We start from the raw sequence: 23745 nt of genomic DNA, 5'->3' as shown, positions 1-23745 counted from the left end.
AATAGAATCCACTTATATAAACTGTGTTAATTTGCCTCTGCTGGGGGAGTAGGAGAGTTCTGTGGTCATTGTTCTCAAGCACAGAAGGACTTGGCAGCATTTGTGTACAATTTGTCAATATCTTTTATTTCTTATTTACAAAACATGTACCTAATGCAACTGAAAAGCTAAACATGTAAACATTCTCTTCTTGCAGAACCACGGTTTGGCTTAAAAAAATACTTCTTTTTCAAAGGCAACAGAATAAGCACAATCAGTTTGTACAGAGTTAAAAAAAAATAATGACAGAAACATCTCTAAATAAATAGAAATAGGTCTATCATTCTGAGCATATTTATAAAAATGAGAAGCCACTTGTAATGAAATGGAACATTTTTGAAAATTCTAAGTTTCAATCTTTAGTACAGTTCAGCTTGCTGAACCATCAGGTGAGCTGCTGCTGCTTTGTGAATTTGGAGTCAAAGGCTCTTTGCTGACCCAACAGAGCTTCAGAGATTTATCCAAGATACTCTCCCAGGGTGTACAAGGAAGAAGGTCCACACGATGACTCACTGAATTTTTACTGCTCCTAGGTAAGTCAAGTTTTCCAGACTAAGTAATCTCTGTAAAACTGTGCTCAGTTCTTGCAGTTGATACTGATACACCTTTGTGTTATTGCACTTCTCAAAGTGAGGGACAGGACAGGAGCCACTGCTCTGAAATCTGCGAGGGCCTGGCCTTTCTGCTGTGAGAGTTGGAGGGACTGAGGAGAGCAGGGTGCCAGTGCAGGCTCTGGCACTGTAAGAGAATTGCTTTTGCAGCTCTGGAATTGTAGTGTCTTCCACAAGAACCAGATCGGGGCTGTGGTTTCAGTGCATCTCACCTTGCACAGCACCCAAGATTTTTTTTTTTTGCCTACTTTTTGCTCTGTAAATTAGTTTAATAAGCAAGGAAATAGCAATATTTACTCTCTAAAATGGAGCAGAGGCACAGGACTCACTGATCAGCCTGCACAGAGCTCTAAATCCTGCAGTACTTCCCTCTAGTACCAAAGCAGATGTTAGAGCCTGAGTGCTTCAGTCACAGTATCATCTGAAGGTGGAGGAAAAGGGGCTCTCCCAGGGTTAGATTAAATTGAAATGAGGTGTCTTCTGTGCCAGAACTGCTGCTTCTACCAACAGGTGCTTGAGAGGCAACAGGGTTTGTATGAATAGATCCAAACCAGAACAGACCTCACAGCTTAACATCTTTTATGAAAAGCAGTAAGTACTTTAATGTGAAAATGCAATCTTAGCGTTTTCAGGTTTGAAACCAAAATAAAAGCAGAAATGCAGGAGTTACTTGAGGCTCAACTGAAGCCTAACTTTGGGAAGCAAAGTACCTGATCCAGTGGCCACCCCAAAGCTGCTTTTGTGCCATCAGTTCTAGACAGCAGTAGCTGAGTTCCAGCTCAGTTTCAGAACACTTTGGCCTCTGGAGCAGACAGAAAGCAATATAACAGCATGGATGTTTTTATCCTGTCTCAAGGCAGAGTAAAACCATTTGTCCAAGTCAGCTTTGGTGTGCTTTGACCCACCTCAGTGGACACTGACACAGGGCAGGAGTGACCACATGCTGAAGTTAATGCCTCTAAGCTGTAATAGTGGTGTTCTAGAAGATAGGCTACAGGCATTGGGGGATCTCTGCTCAGCTAAATTTTCCAGAAAATAGAAATACAGACATTAGCACACTGGAGGGATGTTACAACTGCCTCAACTCTCCCATTGAAACATGTATTTGAAGCTCAAGGAGTTCTCAAGGGTACAGTACCTCTACCTACCTTTACTGTATGCAGTAGTTTTATTGCCTCACGTCTCTCCCTTGTCCCCCAAAGATGTACAGCAGCCACAGTGGTGTGGCTGAGGACAGGCCAACAGTTTTTCAGTCATGCAGCAATGTCTGATCTCTGGGAATCAGAGGTGGGGGATCTTCCACACTGCACCACTGTTCAGTCTTTAGGCACCTGTCTGTCAGTGCTGGGGCTGTTCCATTCTCCTGGGCAGGGGCAGCTCCTGCTCTACTGCCTGTTGTCTTTGGACACGTTGTGTGCCAGCCAGTTCACTTTGGTTTTCCAGCTCTCCCGCAGGGCTTCATTAAACTTCACTCTGAAGTGCTTCAGTGCCTCCTCATCAGTCTTCCCAAGGGCCAGGGAATCCTGTAGGCAGGAGGCACAAATCAGTGCACAACTGAACAAGTCACTGCTCCACCAGTAAGACATTTATTCATAAGAAATTACTTCACTGAAAGGAGGAATGGAGTAGCCATCAATTATTTTTAATTGTTCCTGCGGTTGCAGGAGGCTTTTTCTCTGATAAACACTTGCACCCTCTGCTTCTGTTGGTGCAGGGAAAGAGCAGATTCTGTATTGCTCTTGTACAAAGTGTTCTGCAGCTGCCAGGGATGGGTGGTTATGACTCAGGAGGCAAACTAGGAAATGAGAACCAAGGGCTTTGCCTCCTTCCCTGCCAGTGGGCACCTGCTGCCTTCGTGGTGAAGAACCTGAAGAGGTTTCTGAGCACCAGGACCTGGCATTTCTGATGTCCTGCACAGGGGCATTGGACATCCACTCGCCATTCTGGAGCTCATCTGCTTCTAAGAATCTGGCCTTGCACAGTGAACTCCTCCTCCTCACCCAGCCACAAAAGCAGGTGCTCAGTTTCAACCCCTTGCGTGGGCTCTGCCTCTTACCTTTAGGTACTGGATGTCTTTGGAGCAGCTGAGCTCTGGCAGCCCAGCAGCCTTCATCAGTGCAAAGAGGTGCAGGAAGAGGAGCCCGTGGCGCCGCAGGATCATGTAGGCCCTTTCACAGTAACCCCTGAACCTGCAGGAGCAAAGACCAGCCAAAGGAGTGAGGACTGCAAACTCCACCATTTTGTAAAGCGTTTTAGCAGTCTGAACCCTGCTCTCGCCAGTTAATAATTTATTTACTTTCATCTGTACAGGCAGCTATAAGCTGCATATTGGTGGAAATAAATACTAAAAATTCAGAATTTCAAAAGCTGAAGTCAAGTTTAACTCCCAGCACTTACCTTTCAAACTTCTCATTGTTGTTAGTTTTTCCTTGCTGGATGACATGCACAAAGTCGTAGGTTAAGATGAAAGGGACTCGTTCTCTATTAATACCAAATTTAGTCTTGAAGTTCCCCAAAAAGTGACCAAAATCAATATGGAAGAGCTACAAATAAAAAAAAAAAAAATCAGGATATTACCTCTTTCAGCTGCTCAGTGTTGAGTTCTCTTCAGTCAGTGCACTGAGCAGATGCTGGCCATAGGGCTTTGGGAGAGAAGGGTGGCCTTGCCCAGGGCTCCCCCGTGCCCAGGTGCTCTGGGGTTACCTGCCCCGTCTCCCGGACCATGATGTTGTCGCTGTGCCGGTCCCCAATGCCCAGCACGTAGGTGGCCACGCAGTACCCAGCACAGGACAGGGTGAACTCCTCGATGGCTTGGTCCAGGGCATCTCTAGAGAGGGTAAGAAAGAGTGAAAGGTAATTTTACTTTGGAGTCCAGTACTGCCCCATGGGGAGAGCTGTTTTCAGCTGCAGGAGAAGGGAGGGAAGCTTGTTTGGACTCCTGTAGTGCTCTCTGGAGGCTTTACAAAAATGAGCTGCAAGAACTGTCTGTAACTGAAGGGCTCTGAAGAACGTGGTGTCCACAATCTCAATGGAAAGGAGATCCACACGAGGCCTCCAGGTGTGCCAGGCAGGGGAGCAGCCACAGCCCGGGTGGGACAGCCTGGAGGTGTGCAGAGCTGAAGGAAAAGGAGCAGGGAGGGAAAGGTGAGCCCCTCACCCCGGGTTCTTGGACTTGAGCCAGTTCAGCAGAGCGTCCTTGTTGAAGGCAGCCGTGGCCACCATGTTGCTCTTGTTGAGCTGGATGTTGGCGATGGTGTCCGAGTGCATGACCACCTCAATCAGCCCCGTCTTGTCTCCTGTGGAGAGGCAGCCATAAGGGGTCATCCTGCAGAGATGAAAGAAACCCTTCCACTGAAATCCTGCCCACAAAGGCGTGGTGGTGATTTAAACCTGTCCCTTGCCTGCCCTGTCCCCTCCCTTTCTACTCTGCAGTTCTGCTCCCCAGCCCCACAGCAGCTGCCCAGCTGCTCCCAGAACACCAGACAGAGCTGCTGGGGGCAAAAGGAGCTTGCAGAGAAAGCAGCCTGGCCACCCCTGAGGGTCAGTGCAGGAGGACAGCTGTGTGCACTCTGCTCACCTCAGGTCCAGGCCCTCCTGCTTCCACAGGATGTCCATCAGCTGGATCATCTGCAGAGTCAGCATGTCCTGGCGCAGATCTGGGCAGCATTACAGAGGAAAAGGTATCCAGTTACCACTGCACTCAAATCTTAATTAAAGGGGGAAGCAGGTGAAATATAGACAGGAGTTAATATGTATTTTGAGATTACTACCAAAAAAGTCCCCCCAGAATATCCAAGTTCCTAATTTACACAACATCTTAATGGTCCAGATTTAGGCCCACTCACCCCAGTAAGTACTTGAGACTAAAAGGTATCTTTTCACAAGCATAATAAAGACTTACCATCTCCATTTTTAAAAATTATACCCACTCCACCTCCAGCTGTCTCTTCATTATTAAACACAATCCACAAAGGTTTCATTTTGGAGTCCATGAAGGTGCACTGATCCACACTAGAGAAAATAAAAATATTACCCTCAGTTTCCATCTATTAAAATATCAGCCATGCAAGCTGCCAGTCCTACTGATGGACTTGGGACTTCCATGAGGAAAGAACCTTGGGATGACCCAAAGCCTGGCTCCAGTGTGAAACAAAGCACAGAATTCACACAAATTCAGAGGTGCAGATCTCTCCCTTACCAGACTTCAGCGAGGATAATGTTGGGGTTCAGGGGGCTCTGGAGGTGGGAAAGGGCTTCCCTGTAGGTTTCCTGCTTCATGCACATATGCATCATCTCCTTGGTTTGAGGCTTGGTGGCCTTCTGAGAACTCACTTTCACAAAGTCATTCAGAGCTTTCATCTTGTTCAGTGCTTCTCCCTGAAAAAAGGGAGGGATGAAACAGGGTTAACAAATAGGAAATTCCTGGAGAAAGTTGAAAAAGCATTAAAATCTCCTGTGAAATGTAAACCTTGGTTCCATCTCTTACTTCCTCTTCAATTTGTAGCAATTTCACACACTGCAGCAAAACAAATTTGGTAGTATCTGCTTGAGGAAGATCCAACATTAATTGTGGATACTCTGCTGGGCACAAATGCATTGCAAGGTAATGACTGCAGCAGGAATAAAGCACATTACCAAACACCAAAGGAAGAAGTGAGGTGCCCTGGCTGGCAAAGCGCAGAGGATGAGCCCTAGAGCCCAGCATTAAACTTAAATGCTTTTGGGGAGTTGTGGTTGTGATCAGCTCCCACCTCACCCAGCTGATCTAACAACAGCAGTGTCTGCACATTTCAGACCGTTCTGGACACAGACTGTGGGTGAGCAAGGCACGAGCAGAGCCACACGTGCTGGGGATCTCCAGGACACACCAAAACCAACAGCCCTCCCCAGGCTTTCCTCGTAGCACTGGTAACATGAATTTGGGAAAGCCAAGAGCTGAGAACTAGCCCAAAGCAATCTGTACCTGCTTCATCAGCACCTTCATGTGGTGGGTGCTGCCCCGGCAGTACGCTTCCAGGATCAGCCCAAACCTCAGGGACACGGCGGGCACGTGCATCTCTGACCTGGGCAGGGAGCAGGCAGGAGGCAGTTAGAGCAGAGCTGGCTCCCTGCAGAGTCACCCTCTGTCCCCTTCACTGTCCCCTTCACATGGCACCAGCAACGGGGGAACCACAGCACAGCACTGGCTGCTGGTTAGATCCTGTGTCGTGGGGAAGGAAAAAAAAATGCCCCCACCCCAGAAGGTGATGGAGGAAAATCATTGCTGGAGGTGATGAAACATCTTTCTGGGTGATTCAATCCCCAACCCCTCCTTTGAGAACATCACCTGGGGAGCAAGAACAGCTCAGAGCTTATGGCTCAGAGCTGGCAGGTGGCCATGGAAGCACAAAGCAAATTCCAGCTCAGAGGCATGTGTGTATATACTCACAAATATATAGAAATTCTGAGAACAGAACCTAACCCAAACATCACCACTACGATGACAAAACACAAAAAGAAATTAATAAAAAAACAATAGTGTGTCCTCCTGGAATAATTCTTACTGAGTAAAAAAGTAGCAGTTCCCACATCACAAAGCAATGAAGGACTCAGTAAATGCTGGTTTCCCTTGATTACTGAGAAAAAGCCTAAAACATTTCTCTTCACCTCAGGTGCCAGAAGAGGAAGTGGCCGATCTTGCGGTTGGATAATGCCCTTTCCAGCAGGAACTTGGTTAATTCACAGTCTAGGTAGGATTCATACTTGAGCACCTGGACAAGCTGCAGCAGGTATTGGAACACATCATCATCCCTGTGGACAGAAAGGAACACGAAACACAGCCTTGTCTTCACTGCCATAACTGTTCTTGTAAGAGCTGCAAAGACAAGGCTGTCACTCCTGTTCACAGCCCCTCAGCAGCCCTGGGCAGAAATAGAAAGGGCTCTGCTCTCCCCTGGGGACAGCACTTACGTCAGCTTCTTCAGGGAGTTGATAGCAAAGGAGCCAACGTAACGGTCAGGAAAGCTGAAATCCAGCAGCTCCAAGGCATTCAGGACAGGCAACTCTGGCCAGGTCTGAAGCAGGGAAATCATCTGTAATGACCAAAAAGAAAAGAGCTAAAAAAAGGAACAAGGTTTTTATGACAATCTGAAATTCTACAGATGAAAGAGCAGCTCCTTACAGAGGGTCACTATTTATAGATGCCTCACAGCAAGTTTGCAGATACCAGGTCAAAAACTGATCCTTTGAGGTGGCTTGTGCTGATCTCTTACTATCATTTAAGAATATTCAATCCAGATATGTTTTTTTCCAAGAATTATACAGGTTTGGTTTTTTTTTTTTTTTTGCCTCCAGTTTCTTGAAGGGATAAACAAGACCTTGCTGGCTAGTAGTGAATCTGGGACAGCCCCCAGAACCAAACAGAGCCCAGAAGAGCCAGACCTGTGAAACATCCCAGCTCAGCCGGGCTCCCAAACACAGCACAGGAACATAGACACTGAAAGATGGACCCAAAAAGGAGCCCTGGCTGCCAGCCCCAACATCCTCACCTGGGCAACATCCTCGTGCTTGTTCCACTTGGTGATGACGAGCAGCTTGGCCAGGGCCTGCGGGTACTGGTCACGGATGTCGTACCTCATCTTCCACACCAGGTCCTTCTCGTGCTCGTACAGCTCCGTGTGGCTCCTCCGCTCCAGGATCTCCTTCAGCTGCAGCTTCTGCACAGCAAAGAGCACACTCTGGGCTTGCTCAGCTCACAGAGACCCCGCAGGGCTGGGGCACGACCCAGCTGGGGGAAAAATGCTGGGAGGGGGTAAGGTGGAAACAACCAGTCCACAAAACCAGGCTGGCAGGCAGCTGAAAACTGATGCCAGAAGACTCACCTCCTCAGAATCCTCTGGGGCAGCTCGGGGCTGTTCTCCATTCCTTCCCAACTCCAGCAGCTGGGACACAAATAAAGATAAATTTAAAAAAAAAATAGGGTGAGAAAGGCTCCTCACTTCCCCTGTAATTGCAGTCACCACCACTTCAGGCATTTATGCTGCGTTGGAGGTCAGTCACCTGCCATCTCTGCCATCTCCCCTTCCTCCCTGGCACAGCCTCTGAGCCAGACCCTGCCTCCTGGGGAGCACAGAGCACATCTCCTTCCTCCCCTCTACAGGCACATCTCTTCCTCCACTTGTCTGGGCAGTTGCAGTGACAGATGGAAAATCCCCACCTCACACACACTGTTATCACTCTGCTGCAAGGGAGGGAGCTGCCTACTTTCACTCATTCCCCCTTAACTCCTCTTCCTTCCTACAGAGCCTAATGCAGTCTGAAGGCAGCTCAGTTAAACCCATTTTTTAAACAAATACTCATTTATTTACCTCAGTAATTCAGAGCTTGGGTAAGTATTCACTCAAAGGTCCATTAGGTAAGAGGAGAAAGTGAAATTTTCAGTTAACAATATCTATTCATCAAGTCTGCTTGCACCCAGTCCCTGTAGATGGCTGCCCCAGAGGCTCCCCACTGGAAGGGACAGCCCATTTTTCTTCCTAAAAGTTTCCCTGTGCCCCACCTGCTCAAAGGACGGGTAGTACACAGGATGTGCTGCCACGCTGGGGAAGCAGATGACCAAGGCTGCTGCACTCTCTGTGTTGGGGTTGCACTGCACTGTGCCCATGGGGTTCAGAAGTTCCCCTTTCTCATCTGAAAAACAAAGTACACAAAACCCGTGAGCCCAAATCGTGCGAAGCTTTGGTGCAGAAAGCAGAGCAGAGACTGTCCCTGGGCACTGCCTTGGGCACTGTCTGGCCACGAGCACTTCACCCTCCTGAGCCTTCCCCAGTGAGGGCCAGGTGACAGCCCCAGGTGAGCAGCCACCTCTCAGGTGCAAAGCCAAGCTCAACAAAGCCTTGCCTTGGCAGGGCTCAGCTGCCATCACAGCACAGAGCAGTGGCCACTCCGCTTCCTGGGGGAGACTGAGGATGCCAAAGGACAGCAGCTCCCTCTCCTGCCATACCTGGGAAGGAGGACCACATGTGCAGGCAGCACTCCCCTGTTTTCAGCTGGTCCTTGTAGTCGAAGAGCATCACGTTGACCCAGGCGATGGGACAGTCCTGCAGGGAGAGCACACTCGTGGGGAAGCACTGACACAGATCCCCCTGCAAAGGGACACCCTGCCTGCTCACCTGCTGAACTCTCCACATTTAAGAGTACAAGGTGGCATCAGGCACTTGCCAAAACCTGGGGTCTTTTGTGTGGTGCTGAATGGCACCAAACGCTCCCCACAAACGTGTTTTCAGACCTGATATCTGGCAAAGCTGAAGGGTCTCTAATTTTCCAATAAGGCTTTGCTACTCTACACTCAATATTTGAAGGAACTACTACATATTTCATATATTTCACAATTTGAGGGCAGGGGGAAGAACTTTAATTTTGAAACAGGGAACACAGAGTAGGCACGATTTTGGAAAACGAGACAAAGGATGCTGGAAAGAGCTCATAATAGGAAAAAAAGGCTTGGCCTCTTTGTACAATAATAAACACTATCTATAGAAATCAAATTTTATGCTGCCAATCCCTCACCACACCCCCAAAATAAACCCCACAAATCCCACCCAGCCTCATTTTGGAGGAGGAAGACTCCAGCAAGTAAAGTGACTGGGACACGGCCAAGACAAAGAACCCATCCCCTGCCCTCACCCAGCTCCCAGCCCCGGAGCAGACACATTCCAGGAGTGAGCTCAGCTTTCCTGCAGTCAGGTTCCCCAAATGGAACACTTTACCTCATGCAGCAGCACTCAGATCACACCATGGCCCAAGCACAGAAAGCCACTGGAAAAGGGGTTACATGGCAGAAATTCTGCATCTGCACCCACAAACAGGGCCACGATGGAAGGAAGCACAGAGACACATCTGGTTCCACTGGGGCACTCCAGACAATGCAGCAGCCTCAGAACACCCCAGCACGTGGGGGAGGTAACAGAGCCCCCACTTCCCTCTAACGTGACAAAATGAGTCACTTCCAAGCGGCCCCTCACAAACCTTGGAGCTCCAAATATCTTCAGTGAAATCACATTTGAGACATCAGCTTCCAGACAACAGGGAAAAGCCAAATAAAACACCACTGCCAGCAATAACCTTTTCTAACAGAGTAAATGACATCTAACCACAGCTCAGAGCCTGCCAAAACACAAGGCAAGATCTCTGGTGGATAAGGTCCAGCAAAACAAGGATCCAGCATTCTAAAGACAGCCATCTCCTGCATGATTTAGAGAAAGTCAACCCTCTGGGTGACATTAACCCTCTGACTCATCCAGTCAGCCTGCAAACATGCCTGCTTTTGTGGTAGTAAATTATTTAGTCCCAGCTATCTGCTCTGGACACTCTGCATATAAGCAACATGTATGGAATTAACCTCTGAGTAAGGGAAAAAAAATAACAATCAAAACAAACAAAAATCAGGGTGCACTCTGTAACCTGCCCTTACCAATCATTTGAAATTATTTCTGGGCACTTCACTCAGAGCTGTAGCTCACCATGGGGAAAAATTCCTTTTTGCAGTGCTCAGCTGTAGTGAATGTTGTGATTTTATACTAAAAGCTCATCAGAATGCACCCACCTTTCCCCAGCACCAGAACACACAGGAATAAGATCCTCCTAACAACTCAGCTAAACAGACTGATTCTGTTTTGTCAATCAGAACAGCAAGATTTCCTTCTGACTGCTTCAAAACTGAAAATTATTCCAGTGTTACCACAAACATCCAGCCTGTGGATGAATCAGATCTTCTGTCCAGCAAAAGCCTCCAGCAAGAGCTGGGGTTCTGCTATTCTTAAATAAAAAAGAAACCCAACAATAAAACTGTTAATCCTGATCCTGGCCTCGGAATGTTTCCAGTCTGAAGTCTTCAACCCAGAAATCAGTCCCTACAAGCAGGATTCACGAGCTGGCTGTTGCTCCCAGACATGACTGCACAGTAACCCTGAGAACCCCACTGATGTCAGCACAACAAAGCTCAGTGAACCTCCCAACAGCGAGGAGGAGTGAGCAGAACTGAAATCTTGTGTCACACTCATCAGTGCCTCATTCCTCTGCACCTCTAGCACAGATGGCATGAGTAACCCTCTCCTTAAGGCAGGAGAACAGGCTTTGTGGTCACAGAAACAATAATTTGCAGAGGCACAAATGCCTTTGCTGCTCATAAAGAAAAGAGCTCGAGGCTTACGTTACAACTCTGGGAAATCAGCAATTCAATTACAGGCTGCAGTTGGATCTGCTTTCAGTTACTGAATCATTAATGGGCTAGAAGTTTTGGAAAGTGAGAAATATCACTATCTCTGATTGAGATGCTCAAATCAAGAGCTTCCAAGGTGATTTAACACTTTCTATGGTCAGTTTGCAACACCTGAACCTTGAAGAATCTGCACTTTAATTTTACCTTGCCTAAGGCTTTGCCATAACCAATGTTTACATTCCTCAGTTCATTCCCCCTCCCTAGCTGGTAATTTGCTCCACTGGGGATTTGCAGGAAAGACCTTGTTGGAAAGAAAATGCAACAGAGGTGATGGTTTAACCTCAACTACAAAACAAGGAAGTTGCAGAAGAGTGAAACAGGGACACCAAGATAAGTGATTCCTCTTTAGGTCCAGTCAGATGCTGGGTATGTTTCTCAACAGTCTTTCTAAAGAAATTGCATATAAACAGCCTTTCTTACAGGCAGCCACCTCTCAGCTTCCTGTTCCTGCTGAAGAAGTTATTGGCCATTGCTCTGTAAGCTGCTTTATTAACGTGAAGTTTTCGGAAAGCAAAGGCCACTCGGTTCAGGTTGGTGTCCCGTGCTCTGCAGCCCCGGCCAGCCTGGCTCAGCCCCAGGCTGGCTTCACTTACAGCTTTCTTGGACTTCTTCTTGGTGGAACGAGCCTTCTTGGCCTTCTCGACGACGGCGTAGAGGGCGAGGCAGAGGCGCGCCATGCGGGGCAGGTCGCAGACGCTGATGTCGAAGTCCAGGCGCTGCCTCCACACGGGCTCCGAGCACACGCTCACCTCCGAGCTCGACACGGTCTTGCACAGCATCTCAGAGCCGTGGAACAGCCCTGCCTGCACCACCAGCTGAGGGCAGGAAGGACAGCACTCCGTGAGCCCGCGGGACTTGCCTTGTGTGCTGGAGGGAATGGGACAGGGCAGCTGCTCCCCTGAGCACGGTGTCCCACTCCTGAGCAGGGTGTCCCACTCCTGAGCACGGTGTCCTACTACTGGAGCAGGGTGTCCCACTCCTGAGCAGGGTGTCCCACTCCTGAGTACGGTGTCCCACTCCTGAGCAGGGTGTCCCACTCCTGAGTACGGTGTCCTACTCCTGAGCACGGTGTCCCACTCCTGAGCACGGTGTCCTACTACTGGAGCAGGGTGCCCCACTCCTGAGCAGGGTGTCCCACTCCTGAGCAGGGTGTCCCACTCCTGAGCAGGGTGTCCCACTCCTGGAGCAGGGTGTCCCACTCCTGAGCACGGTGTCCCACTCCTGAGCAGGGTGCCCCACTCCTGAGCAGGGTGTCCCACTCCTGAGTACGGTGTCCTACTCCTGAGCAGGGTGTCCCACTCCTGAGCAGGGTGTCCCACTCCTGAGTACGGTGTCCTACTCCTGAGCACGGTGTCCCACTCCTGGAGCAGGGTGTCCCACTCCTGGAGCAGGGTGTCCCACTCCTGGAGCAGGGTGTCCCACTCCTGTCTCTTTCCCAATTCACTGAGACGCTCAGTTCTGGAGTCTCTCTCTTTACTCAGCTTCAGTGAGGGCATTGTTATCTCCTCACTTCATGCAGACTTGCATATTGATTAATGTGACACATTCTTGCCCAGTTTCCTCCCTTTCCCAAAGGGCAGCTTCTCCTCATTTTCCTGCTCCCCCTTCATGGCAAACACCCCACATATCCCAGGCCTCTGCTGCCTCCTGCCTTCCCTTTTTCAGTCATCCCTCTCTTCTGAGCTGGGTTTCCCTGCCCTGCCCAGCACTGTACATTACCTCAGGGCAGCAGCTCTGTTTGCTGTGCAGCAGCTCTCCTAACGCTGGGCTGCTGTCTGCCCACTTCCCTCCCCATTCCTGTTGTGCTGCAGTTCAGAGACTGCCCAAGGGCTGAATGGAGCCCCAGAGCAGCAGGTGAGATCGCACTGCCAGCCACTGTCCTCCCCACACAAACCAGAGGGGTGTGCCTGGGAAAGCACAGATACAAACCCCCCGAGTGAGGCAGTACCAACCTTCATTCTCTCATCCGCATTGACCTTGCTGCCTTGCACCAGCTCGATGTAGAAAGGCTGCTCTAAGGACCAGAGAGAGCCATAGTTTGGCTGGAAAGAGAAAGGGGTTCTGATCAGAAACAGACACAACAAAGGCCTCTCAAGTCAGCCCCAGAACTCATCTCCCATTCCATGCTTTTGGGTCCCGCAGAAAAGAGCAAGAAGCCTGGGACAACGAGGGAAGCTGTGGAGGGGGCTGGAAATTCCCACCCCAGACCCCAGCTGGGAACCTGTCCTGAGAAGGACAGGGAGCACCCACAGCCACGACCAGCACGTCCACCCACCCACGAGCCCAGGGAGAGCCCAGGGGCCCCTGTCCCCTTTTACCTTTTTCTTGGGGAGTGGGGGGGGCTTGGAGGCCGCCTTTGGGGGGCTGGTGATGCAGTTGGTCTGCTCGTCCCTCATGGCAATGATGGCAGAGGAGTGCACCATGGTCAGGTGGGGGGTCAGGCCCCGCTGCAGGCAGCTGCGGATGTGCTGAGAGGGGACAGGGTCAGCCAGGCCACCCGCCAGAGCCACCAGCCCAGGCAGGAACCCCTGCAGGGACTCAGGGAAGGACACAGCAACAATCCAACTCCAGCTCTCAATTATCCCCTGTTGCTTTATAAACCTGCAACTCGCTGGCCTCATGTTGCCAGAACTGAGAATATGAAGTGCCTTTTATAGCTGGCATTTCATCAATGGACTCAAATGGCTGCATTAAGGGAAAACACTGAGGAGGATTCAGCGCTCCCAGCAGCAGTCTGCCCTGCCAGAGGAGCACATGATTCAGGATCACTTGCCCAACTTTCAATGGGAGAACCCTCATCCCACCATACAAGCCAGCAGATATTTCCAGAACCACAGTCTGTAAATGTACTTACACAGTACTTGGCACCCAGGGACAGGCTTAGACCCTTGGCCCCCCCAAAAATAAGGATTGGTTAGGTTGCTGAAAGTAGCCTTTGTCCTGAGTAGCATCCAGGTGCTGTCTCTGATGTGCTGCACTCCTGCAAACAGCACTGTAAACATGTCCCAGCCCACGCCCCCAGCAAGAGAAGGCCATGTGGGAACAGCCACTGATAAAGCAAGACACGAGGCTCACCTGGAACTGGCACAGGGGGTAGTTCCCATAGAGATATTCACATTTCCCATTCACCTGCAGGGTGTAGTCCTCTGGCTTCTGCACGGTCTCGTGGCGGAACACAGTGGCCTGTTTCTTAATGGCATAGCTCATTAAGGTGATGGGAAACTCCCAGGGGGAGATCTGGAACGTGAAGCTCTCCTGCAATCCCAACAACACAGCAAACTGTCAGACAGCAGCACAGGGCTGGAGGGGCACAGACAGGGAGCAACATTCCTGCTGCTGGCAACGAGGAGCAGCATGGGAAGGTACAACCACACACACACCAGCCTATGATAAGTAGGGACGTTTGCCAAACTGGGCAGGAGAAAATTTCAGCAGTGTAAGCACAAGGCTGGAAATCAGGAACTTCAGTTTTCAGCAGAATCACCAGTTCATGTGGTTGCCAGTCATTAGAAACCTTCCCACAGTCATTCCAGCAGGGGCAGAGGCTGGAAGGGTCCCCATGCTCAAACACACTGCTCTGAAGGCTGTTCTCCTGCCAGGGTGACCTTGCTCCACGCCCAGGCACAAGATGCAGAACATGAGCCAAGGCAGGAGGCAGGAACAGGGGCCCATGGGCAGCACAGAGCAGTGCCTGCAAGCAGTGTTTGCTGAGCACGAGCTCAGCAGGCTCCTGAGCTTCCAAAACAGTGTCAGGTATTGGATTCTGTGCTCCTTTCCTACCCAAACCCAGAAAGGTTTCCAGCCCATGTGCACGCAGCAAGCTCAGCTTCCAGCTAACCAGTACACCCAGTGCACGTTCAGGAGGGAGAACAGCTCCCTCCCAGCCATCTCCACAGGCAAAGCAATCTGGAGAGTGAGCACTGAACACATGGAAACGCTGTCCAGGCACACATTACTCTGTCTCCACACGCGCAGAGGTTTCCAAAGGAAAAGCAAGAACCGTCAAACACTGTGACAGAAAAGTTTGTGCTTTACCCCGCCAGACTGGAACTTGATGTTGACAAAAATGTTCTTGGTGGGGATTTGCAGAGAGCCAGCGCCGAGGCCCTTGGCCATGGGCTCCAGCTGCAGGGGGAAGTTGTACTCCATCCACGCTGCCCAGCTGAGCTGCTGCCGCTTCGCCGCTTTCTCCTCGCAGAACTGGCACATTTTGGCGCGGAAATCGCTCACCTCCGGGTCCTGCACAGAGTCAAACTCGTGCAAACCTGGGTGCAGAGCAAGAGAGGAAGGCAAAATAAGCATCTGCAGCCAAGGGGGGAAATGAGCCTTTTCCTCAAACGTCTGTGAAAGTCTCCCTGAGCGCGTGTTTAACACGTGGCCCAAAGCAGAGTCAGCCAAGCTGCCAGCAGCCCTGCTGGACGATGTGCAGTGGCACTGTCCCCGCAGCCCAGGGCTCTGCAGCAGGAAGCACCACCTTCCCTGGCCGTGCACAGACAGAGCTCCCTCTGCATCCCCAGCAGACGGATCCTGCCGGTGTCCCGGTGCCCCCAGCCCCCAGCACGGCCCCGTGGGCAGCCAGGCCACCCGGGACGGGCTGTGTGCCACCCGGGACGGGCTGTGTGCCACCCGGGACGGGCTGTGTGCCACCCGGGATGGGCTGTGTGCCACCCAGAGCCCCCTGTGCCCCTCGGGGGGAGCTGACCTTTGCCGATGAGCAGGCTGATCTGGGAGTTGATGACCTTCTTGGCCCTGTCCCCCTCGCGAGCCACGAGGCGCAGGACGGGCAGGAAGGGCTGGATGTCGCAGAGGCGGCGCTGCTCGTCCTCCAGCTCCTGCTGCTCGGCCGTCTGGTTGATGCAGGTGAACACGTAGGCCTCGGGGTCGCTGAGCATGTGGAACAGCGGCTCATACTGCGCGTGCTTCCAGAGCACCTGCGGGAGGGTCCCTGCTGTCACCCTGCTGTCACCCTGCCTCACCCTGCTGCTGTCACCCTGCCACTGTCACCCTACCACTGTCACCCTGCTGTCACCCTACCACTGTCACCCTGCTGTCACCCTGCTGCCGTCACCCTGCCACTGTCACCTGCCACTGTCACCCTGCCACTGTCACCCTGCCGCTGTCACCCTGCCGCTGTCACCCTGCTGTCACCTGCCACTGTCACCCTGCCACTGTCACCCTGCCACTGTCACCCTGCCACTGTCACCCTGCCACTGTCACCTGCTGCTGTCACCCTGCTGCTGTCACCTGCCACTGTCACCCTGCCACTGTCACCTGCCACTGTCACCCTGCTGCTGTCACCTGCTGCTGTCACCTGCTGCTGTCACCCTGCCTCACCATGCTGCTGTCACCCTGCCACTGTCACCCTGCTGTCACCCTGCTGTCACCCTGCTTCTGTCACCTGCTACTGTCAATCTCCCTCTGTCACCTTGCACACTGTCACCCTCCCTCACCCTCCCTCTGTCACCCTGCACATCATCACTCTGCCACTGTCACCCTCTCTCACCCTGCTGCTGTCTCCCTGCCGCTGTCACCCTGCACATCATCACTCTGCCACTGTCACCCTCCTTCACCCTGCTGCTGTCACCCTCCCTCTGTCACCCTGCACATCGTCACTCTGCCACTGTCACCGTCCTTCACCCTGCTGCTGTCACCCCCCACCCTCAGCACACACTGTCACCCTCCGTGCTGCCACCCAGCTGTCCCCAGGGCCTGTGCCAGCCCTCACCCTGCACACCGTCACCCTGCTGCTGTCACCCTCCCTCTGTCCCCCAGCACCTGTCCCCCAGCACACAGCTAAGGCAGAGCACAGCCCAAACTCCTCACAGCCCCCTGGCCCCGGGCTGCTCCTCAGCCAGGTCTGGTGGCTCCAGCTCGTGCTGGGCAGGTTTATTTGGAGGTGCCTTTAACTGGCTTCCTTTCTTCGTGCTTGCCTTTTGTTTCGGGCAATGTTAATCCCTCAGCCTGAGCATTCAAACAAGCGCCACCTGAACATCTCACAGTAAGCACCTGCTGACTCTGGTCCTGTGAAACTCAGCAATTACTCACACTGGAAACAAAACTGGGTTAAGTAACTTGCCCCCAGTAACATGAAATCTGTCAGGATGCCAAGGACGGGAGCCAAGAGCTTCTCAAGTCTTGTCAACACTACCCAGTTCCCAAAGATGCTTATCCCTGTGGATAGCACTCTCACATGACTTCATATCCCTCTTTTTACTCTCATCCTAAGTGCCTGCTGTTGGAGGCAGAACTCTGGAGTAGATGGGCCCCTGTAGCACAGACCTGTCACCCAACAGCTGGTACAAGGCTGTTACCTGCTTGATGGTGCCCAGGCTGGCATTGCAGGGCACTGAGAGGTTTAAGTAGATGCCTGTGGGCAGCAAAAAGTCCACCTGGATGTTTTGGTTTTCCCCCTTGGACCAGAATTCCGTAGGGCAGTAAATGCCTGGGGGCATCCTGCTCACTTCTTGGCTACCACCTGCAAGAAAAGGGAAAACTGTTGCTGTTGACTACATATCATTTGCTCAGTTCTGTGCTGGGCTCTGTAGAAAATTAATGTGCAAAAGAACCCAAAGAAAGGAAGGTCAGCACAGCCTTAAAGCTCAGGATAAATTAGTAAATTAGAAAAATTCCAGTTCAGTGCCTTTGAGCCACATGTAACTATGGCATTTGCTTCTATTTCAGTACAACAGTTTCTTAATCCCTTCTAGGCCGGGATATAACATCTACACCTGCATTTGACAAAAAAATAAGAGAATGAGCTTCTCTGGAGAACAAAGACATTGTCCCAATAGCTCATCTATGACCAAGCAGCCAAGAGAAACAAGGGTAAGTTCCTACCCCTGGCTGTGTAAGGCAATCCTCAGGCCACATGCTCCAAGCTCCAGTTTGTTTTTCCAGAGCTCAGTTCCAGTCTGCAAGAGGGAAAAAGAATTGTTGCTGGTTCCAAGTATGCATTCGTTTTTATACATACAAACAAATAATACTCTGCTGTACATCCCCCCTCTACAAGTATAGAAAAATGAAGTTGAAGGGTGAGGCAATCAGAATAAGTTTGTTAATTCCATCTGCAGCCTGTCCCTTGGCAGGATGCTACAATTCATCTTCAGCACATCCAAGGAATGCAAAGAGAACGAGGATCTGAACGCTATCAGGTACAAACTGCTGTTTTCAAACACAGGAGGAAACAAAAGGCATTCACCAGCAGCCTGTCAGACATTTCCCTTCTCAAAGACCTGTAACAAAGTCTCCATCCATTTGCCCACAAGCAAAAAGCCCCAGCAATAAAACCTCCGGTTTCCTGCGCAGATGACAAGTGGCAGAGCCTGGTGTCCCCACGTGCTGGAGACTCTGGAACTGCTGGCATTGGCTCCCAGCAAGAGACAGGGAAGTGGCTCCAACTAATTCTCTGCAACCACCCCAGCAGCAGAGAACCCAGCTCACCTCAATTCCCTCGCAACTCCCCTGGCAGTTTTTCTGCCAGGTCAGCAGAGGAACATCCCAGTGGCACAGCCTGGAAGGTGCTCCACAGCCCCGGCTCCAAACTCAGCCCTGAGCAAGTCTGAGTCCCTTCTCCTCAGCCCATGAAACCAGCACTACATTTCCCCATTCACAACTTAAAATACAGCTTGGAGCCGTGGGTGTAGGGACTTTGAAAGGAGCTGAGCAAAGTGCTGCTGATTCCCAAACCACAAAGTCCTGCTGGCAGCTCCTCAGGAGCCAGCCCTGGGCTCCAGCACAAGGAGCCCAGCATCTTATCTGCCAGGTCCTGGGAGCACACCACTTCCCTGTCAGCAGTGAGGTCAGGATTCCCAGAAACATGAGCTGTGTTTTATCTGTCCTGCTTCCTCAGCACAGAGGCTGCATCACCACAAACCACCCCGGCCTTGCAGGGAGGGCAGCAAAGGGGGAGGAGGCAAGGCTTACGAGTTTGAATAAAGCAAAGCAAGCTGGCCTTGTTCTCTGCCCATCAACAATAAAAACAGCAGGTTTCTGGTGTATCTGCTACCCCAGCCTGAATCAGCAAACCACCACAACTCTACTGACCAGCAGAGACAGAGACACAGCCATGGCTGAGCTGCTTCCTTCTGCTGAGGATTTCCATCTGGCACCACATCCCAGAGAATATGAAGTGCCTGCCTAAGCCATGAGCACTACAGTGTCAGTTCAAGCTCAACACCTTGTCTTTCCAAACTCCCTGATTTAGAGGATGCAGGATTTTTTCAACAGAACCTGGCATGAATATACCAAAGGAAGAATAACTCTGGACTTTCATGGTTTCTAATACATCATTTACCAAGTCTCTCCCCTTCCCATTGCTAAATTCAGAACGTTCTACTTGTTGGAGCCCAGATCTGATGTGACAATTCTTTCATGAGGCCAGCTCTGGGGTGTTCCTGCACTGCCTGACTTCCCTCTTCCCCTTTGCCTTGGGAAACTGTACAGAGTTCTCCAACCTTGTTTGCACTATCTTGACCTCATGTATACAAGTAATTACAATTCCCTTTTCTCTGGGTCCTTCTGCCATTTGTGAACAGCCAAGTGCAGCATCACTCCTTTTTGGCAGGGTTTACTCTACTGGAGTAAATTGAGATATACTCTCACTGCAGCAGTCTTCCAAAAAAAAAAAAAAAAAAAAAAAAAAAAATTCTCCAATAGAATTGTCAATTTTTAAAGCCCAGACCTCTTCATCACTGGGCAGGAAAAGGAGTGAAGGAAAATAACCATGAGACAAAATTTCACTTTTTAGATGAAGGCAATTCCTTCCCCTGTGGCCTTTGCCTCAGTTCATTATTCTTTACTCTGCAGGAAAGCTACAGGCTGCTCTCCCCTCCTTAAGGTTTCCCCTTGCAGCAGTCAGTGTGCAGGTAATAAAAGTGTATCCTTAGCAAAGAGGGGAGCTGGCCGAGGCAGAGCTGATGTCCACATGGGATGAGTCCATGCACCAGGACAGAAATGAAACCTCAATTTCACTGGATGTCATGTAGAGAATAGAGGCACAGCATCAGCAATAGGAGGGAACACAGCTGAGCAATCTGAGGAAAAGTAAATTTGTGCAGAGTGTCAGGGTCCAAGAGACACATCTGAAACCACCCAGCCAGTATTTAACAAGCCAGCAGCCGACATAAAACCTACTAACACAAATTTCCTCTTGTGAAGTTTATCAACCACAGCTCTGATGTTTACAACATACAACTGCTTTGGAGAGGAAAAGGCAAAAAAAAACAAAAAAAAAAAACCAAAAAACCAGCAAGATCAGACATGGAGCAGCGTTGCCCAAACCTCTGTAAGGCTGCAGCATCAGACAGACATGGAAGCTGCAACACCCACAAACAAATTGCAAAATTACAAAACCCCAGGACTACCAAAATACCTCTCGAGCTTATAGGAAATGAGCAGTGCAGAGCTCACAGGTAATGTGCTGCGTGGGAGACTGCAGGAAGTCACTTTCATTGCAGGCATGGGTTAGGCTGGGGGAGGAGACCACGGAATTTTGAGGCACACACGTGTTTGACATGGCTTTAGCACACAGTCAGTACACTCAGCAGAGCTGAACCAGCTCTGAGCTCTCACAGCACTTCAGTGTGCTCTGAGAGTGTTTTGAGCTTGGTCTTGATTTTTTGGTTGGGGTCACAGGGTAAAACAAATCCACACTGCAGACAAGTCATTTGAGCGCTGACTGACAGTAAAAGTACCCCCCAAATTGCCCTTCAAGACAGACTGGGAAGAATCCTGCAGCAGGTAAGTGTGTCAAGCTGTGCCTGCACATGGGAGCTCGGAGAGAGGGGGCTCCCCCCTGGCAGGGGACTCACACCCAGTGCCAGTCACTTCATCACACAGCAGAACCTCGCTGGAGCTGCTTCCCTTTGGTGCAGCAGGTCAGACTCTGCTCTTGTGCCCACAGATGTTTCCATCACAGCTTCCTGCAGCCTCCTGCAAAACAGGATCCGAGTCTCAGCCGTGCCATGGGGCCACCTCTGCTCTCCTTCAGCTCTGGGACAGGCACCTTCAGTCCAGACCCAGGCTGCACCACAGCTCTGTCTCTGGTTCCTCCTTCAACACACCCACGAGGGCCAAACTCAGGTCATGAACTAGGCAGGAGAACACTGGGGACCCCTTAGAAAAGTGTGGAAAACCATCCAAGCACTGAACAACCCCTAAAATCAAGAGCCTGGCTTTTTAACTTCCTCAAACCCTAGTTTAGAATATTTGAATTTCCTTAACTCAGTTTACCACCATATGACTTCTACCTCTACCAAATATAAAAATAAAATATTTTTTTTTTCATATTATCAGCTTCCATTTTGTACACTGATCTCTCCTATCCTGCCACACAGTTGCCTGTACTGATTCACTCATTCTTTCAACAGCAGCTCATTGTTCATCCAGCTCTACATACCAGACACACAGTTATGTTGCTTTGACAATGCCTTTTCTTGCATAACCCTTGATTAATCTGACTTTTACATACACAAACCATTATATGGATGTTGCTGTACCATGAACTGTCCCTGGCAAGGGATGAAAATGCCCACAACCTATCTCTTCAGGCCTCTGAAACACTACAGAGCATCCCCTTCCCTACCAGAGGTGCTGATACAAACCAGCACTTAATTAACAAAAATCAGCAACTTCTGTGCATCAAGATGTCACTGGAGAACCATGGATTTTCCCACCTTCCATGGATGTGTTCTGGTTATGTGGAAACTGCAAGGATCAAGCTTTAAACAACCACTGGGGCTAAAGAATCCCTTGGCTTGGGCCCTTCCCTTAATGAAATAAAGACTCCTTTGAGCTTTTAAATTGTTCAATGCCCACCTTACACACACACACTCTCCCACAAAACAGACTCACAGTGAAAAGTAATGGAAGCAGAACTACACTAATGTGATCTGAACTGGGGATAACCTTGTTTGTGTGCAGGGCTGATGATGAAAGGGGTTGTCAGCAAGAGAAGAGATAGGAAAGCAGAATGTACGTGTGGTGATAAAAACAGGCTGCAGTTTTTGGGCCTCCCAGCTCCAGAAGAGCATCAGAGCAATACGCCATCGTTCAGGCTCAGCAGAACCTTAGATCCAACCAGAAGCAATAGCCAGAGGGAGGGAAAGAGGAGTTCAGGTAAAGCAACTTAAGAGAAAAAGAAATGTAAAGCCATTCCTCATCCTGGAAGTAAAACAGTGGCACCACAGAGAGACATCACAGAGTGAGAAAAGCATCTGATGGGAGACTTGAGAACCTTGGTGGAAACTTCCAATCAGCTTTTAGGCAAGTTCACAGTATTGCCTGAGGAACTACCTAGTGGGAAACCATATATTCAGTGGTTAAAGCAAAAGCTTAAAAACCAACACTGTGCAAAGCTCTGCTCCCAAACCTGACAATTGTTTGCTGCACAACATCAAACAACAAACTCCTCCGTGTTTCAGCTTTCTCACATGCACAAGTACAGCCTGTAACTCATGAGGGGTGTTGTAACTCTTAAATGCTGGCAAAGTGATATGAGATCCTTGCACCCTTGCTATTACTGCTAACACAGGCAGAGCCTGGGAGTTGGAGGAAGTTGTGATAAACGAAAGCTTCCAGATGAAGAAGTTGCTGAAATCAGGTTTTTTCAACTGTTCCCAACGGCTCCACAATATCAGAAACCCGAGTCCATCTTGTTGATGGAAACAAAAAACAAGTCATGCATTTCTAATGACTTCTATCATGACATTCAACCTTCAGGTTCCCATCTCAGGCACATACAGCTGCCGTGCTCAAGACTCTCTTCTGGGAGCTCTTAAAAGACTCTCATGCCCTGCCAAAAACATGATCCAAAGCTGACCCACAGCAGAAACCCACACGGCTGTGAACAGCTGAGCCAGGCACCACAAGCCCTACGCCGGAGAAGGTCTGGATGACCAGGTGTTGCCACTCCCCAAGCCCGGGAGTGACAATTGTGGCGACAACGCGCCATGTGCCAAAGCCACCTGAAGGCCAGGCAGGCACCGGCAGCACCCCGCGGGGTGGGCAGGCAGGTGATGAGTGGTTACTGGCCAAAACAGCCGGCCCACTGCCTGCCATCCATCCATCCATCCATCCATCCATCCATCCATCCATCCATCCATCCATCCATCCATCCATCCATCCATCCATCCATCCATCCATCCATCCATCCATCCCAGCCACCAGCACGGGGGACACAGCGCCAAGGGCGGCCCCCGGGCAGCTCCCGGGCGGCTCCGGCCGCGCAGCCCGCAGGTCAGCGGCTCCGCCAAGCCCCGCGGGTCAGCGGCTCCGCCAAGCCCCGCTCTGCCCACGGCAGAAGCGCTTTTCCCGAGAGCAGCGCCGCTCGCTGAAGGCGCCCGAGCGGAGCCGGCATTTGCCGCAGGCGGCCCCGCAGCGCCGGCCGCGCTCCGCGGAGCCCCCGGCCCGCCCGGGCCCCGCTCCCGGCCCCGCTCCCGGCCCCGGCCCCGTCCCGGCGCTCACCTGCGCTGGCGGCCGGGGGGTCCCGGGGGCTGCGGGGCTCCCGCGCTCCCGGCCCCGCTCCGGCGCCGCCCCGGCCCCGCCTGCAAAGGGGCGGCGGAGCGGCCGCGCCCGCCGTGTCCGCCCCGCCCCGGGCCCGGCCCCGCGGGTCCCGCCGGCCCGGTGCCCCCGCCCCGCCCCGCACGCACCGGAGATGCCGGCGCTGGCGGCCCGGCGCACCGGGCGGCCGGAGCGTGACGTGGCCGCCACCCTCTGCCGCACTGGCGGCGAGCCTGAGGCACACGCGGCTCGCTGCGGGGCCGCGCAACAGCCGAGGGCAGGTCCTGCGTGCCCGTCTGTGCGTGAAACTGCCCGCACGGGAGATGGAAAATGGCTCGG

The 23745-nt window shown here is 51.3% G+C and overlaps 1 protein-coding gene across 4 annotated transcripts; it reads right to left on the bottom strand.

Moving 5' to 3' along the window:
- Positions 1–56: 56 nt before the first annotated feature.
- Positions 57–23446, bottom strand: PIK3CD (phosphatidylinositol-4,5-bisphosphate 3-kinase catalytic subunit delta). Of its 4 annotated transcripts, none has more exons than XM_053997319.1 (24): positions 23371–23446; positions 17746–17819; positions 17220–17383; positions 15611–15839; positions 14944–15173; positions 13984–14163; positions 13227–13376; positions 12861–12950; positions 11502–11723; positions 8632–8728; positions 8188–8318; positions 7511–7570; positions 7178–7345; positions 6600–6721; positions 6297–6440; positions 5614–5713; positions 4849–5027; positions 4552–4661; positions 4228–4306; positions 3808–3975; positions 3354–3477; positions 3048–3193; positions 2707–2839; positions 57–2173 (listed from the first exon to the last, which is right to left on the bottom strand). In XM_053997319.1, exons 3-24 carry the CDS (start codon positions 17358–17360, stop codon positions 2036–2038), a joined length of 3141 nt encoding a protein of 1046 aa, XP_053853294.1. In that variant the 5' UTR covers positions 17361–17383; positions 17746–17819; positions 23371–23446; the 3' UTR covers positions 57–2035. The 4 variants fall into 4 exon arrangements, with proteins under 4 accessions (XP_053853294.1, XP_053853295.1, XP_053853293.1 ...); XM_053997320.1 differs by lacking the exon at positions 23371–23446 and adding an exon at positions 20718–20734; XM_053997318.1 differs by lacking the exon at positions 23371–23446 and adding an exon at positions 18349–18618.
- Between the last annotated feature and the right edge of the window lie 299 nt (positions 23447–23745).

The sequence above is a fragment of the Vidua macroura genome, chromosome 23 (assembly GCF_024509145.1).
Source record: "Vidua macroura isolate BioBank_ID:100142 chromosome 23, ASM2450914v1, whole genome shotgun sequence".
Taxonomy (NCBI): Eukaryota; Metazoa; Chordata; class Aves; order Passeriformes; family Viduidae; genus Vidua; species Vidua macroura.
Note: the sequence above shows the minus strand (reverse complement) of the source record. Positions and strands in the feature narration are given on the sequence as shown.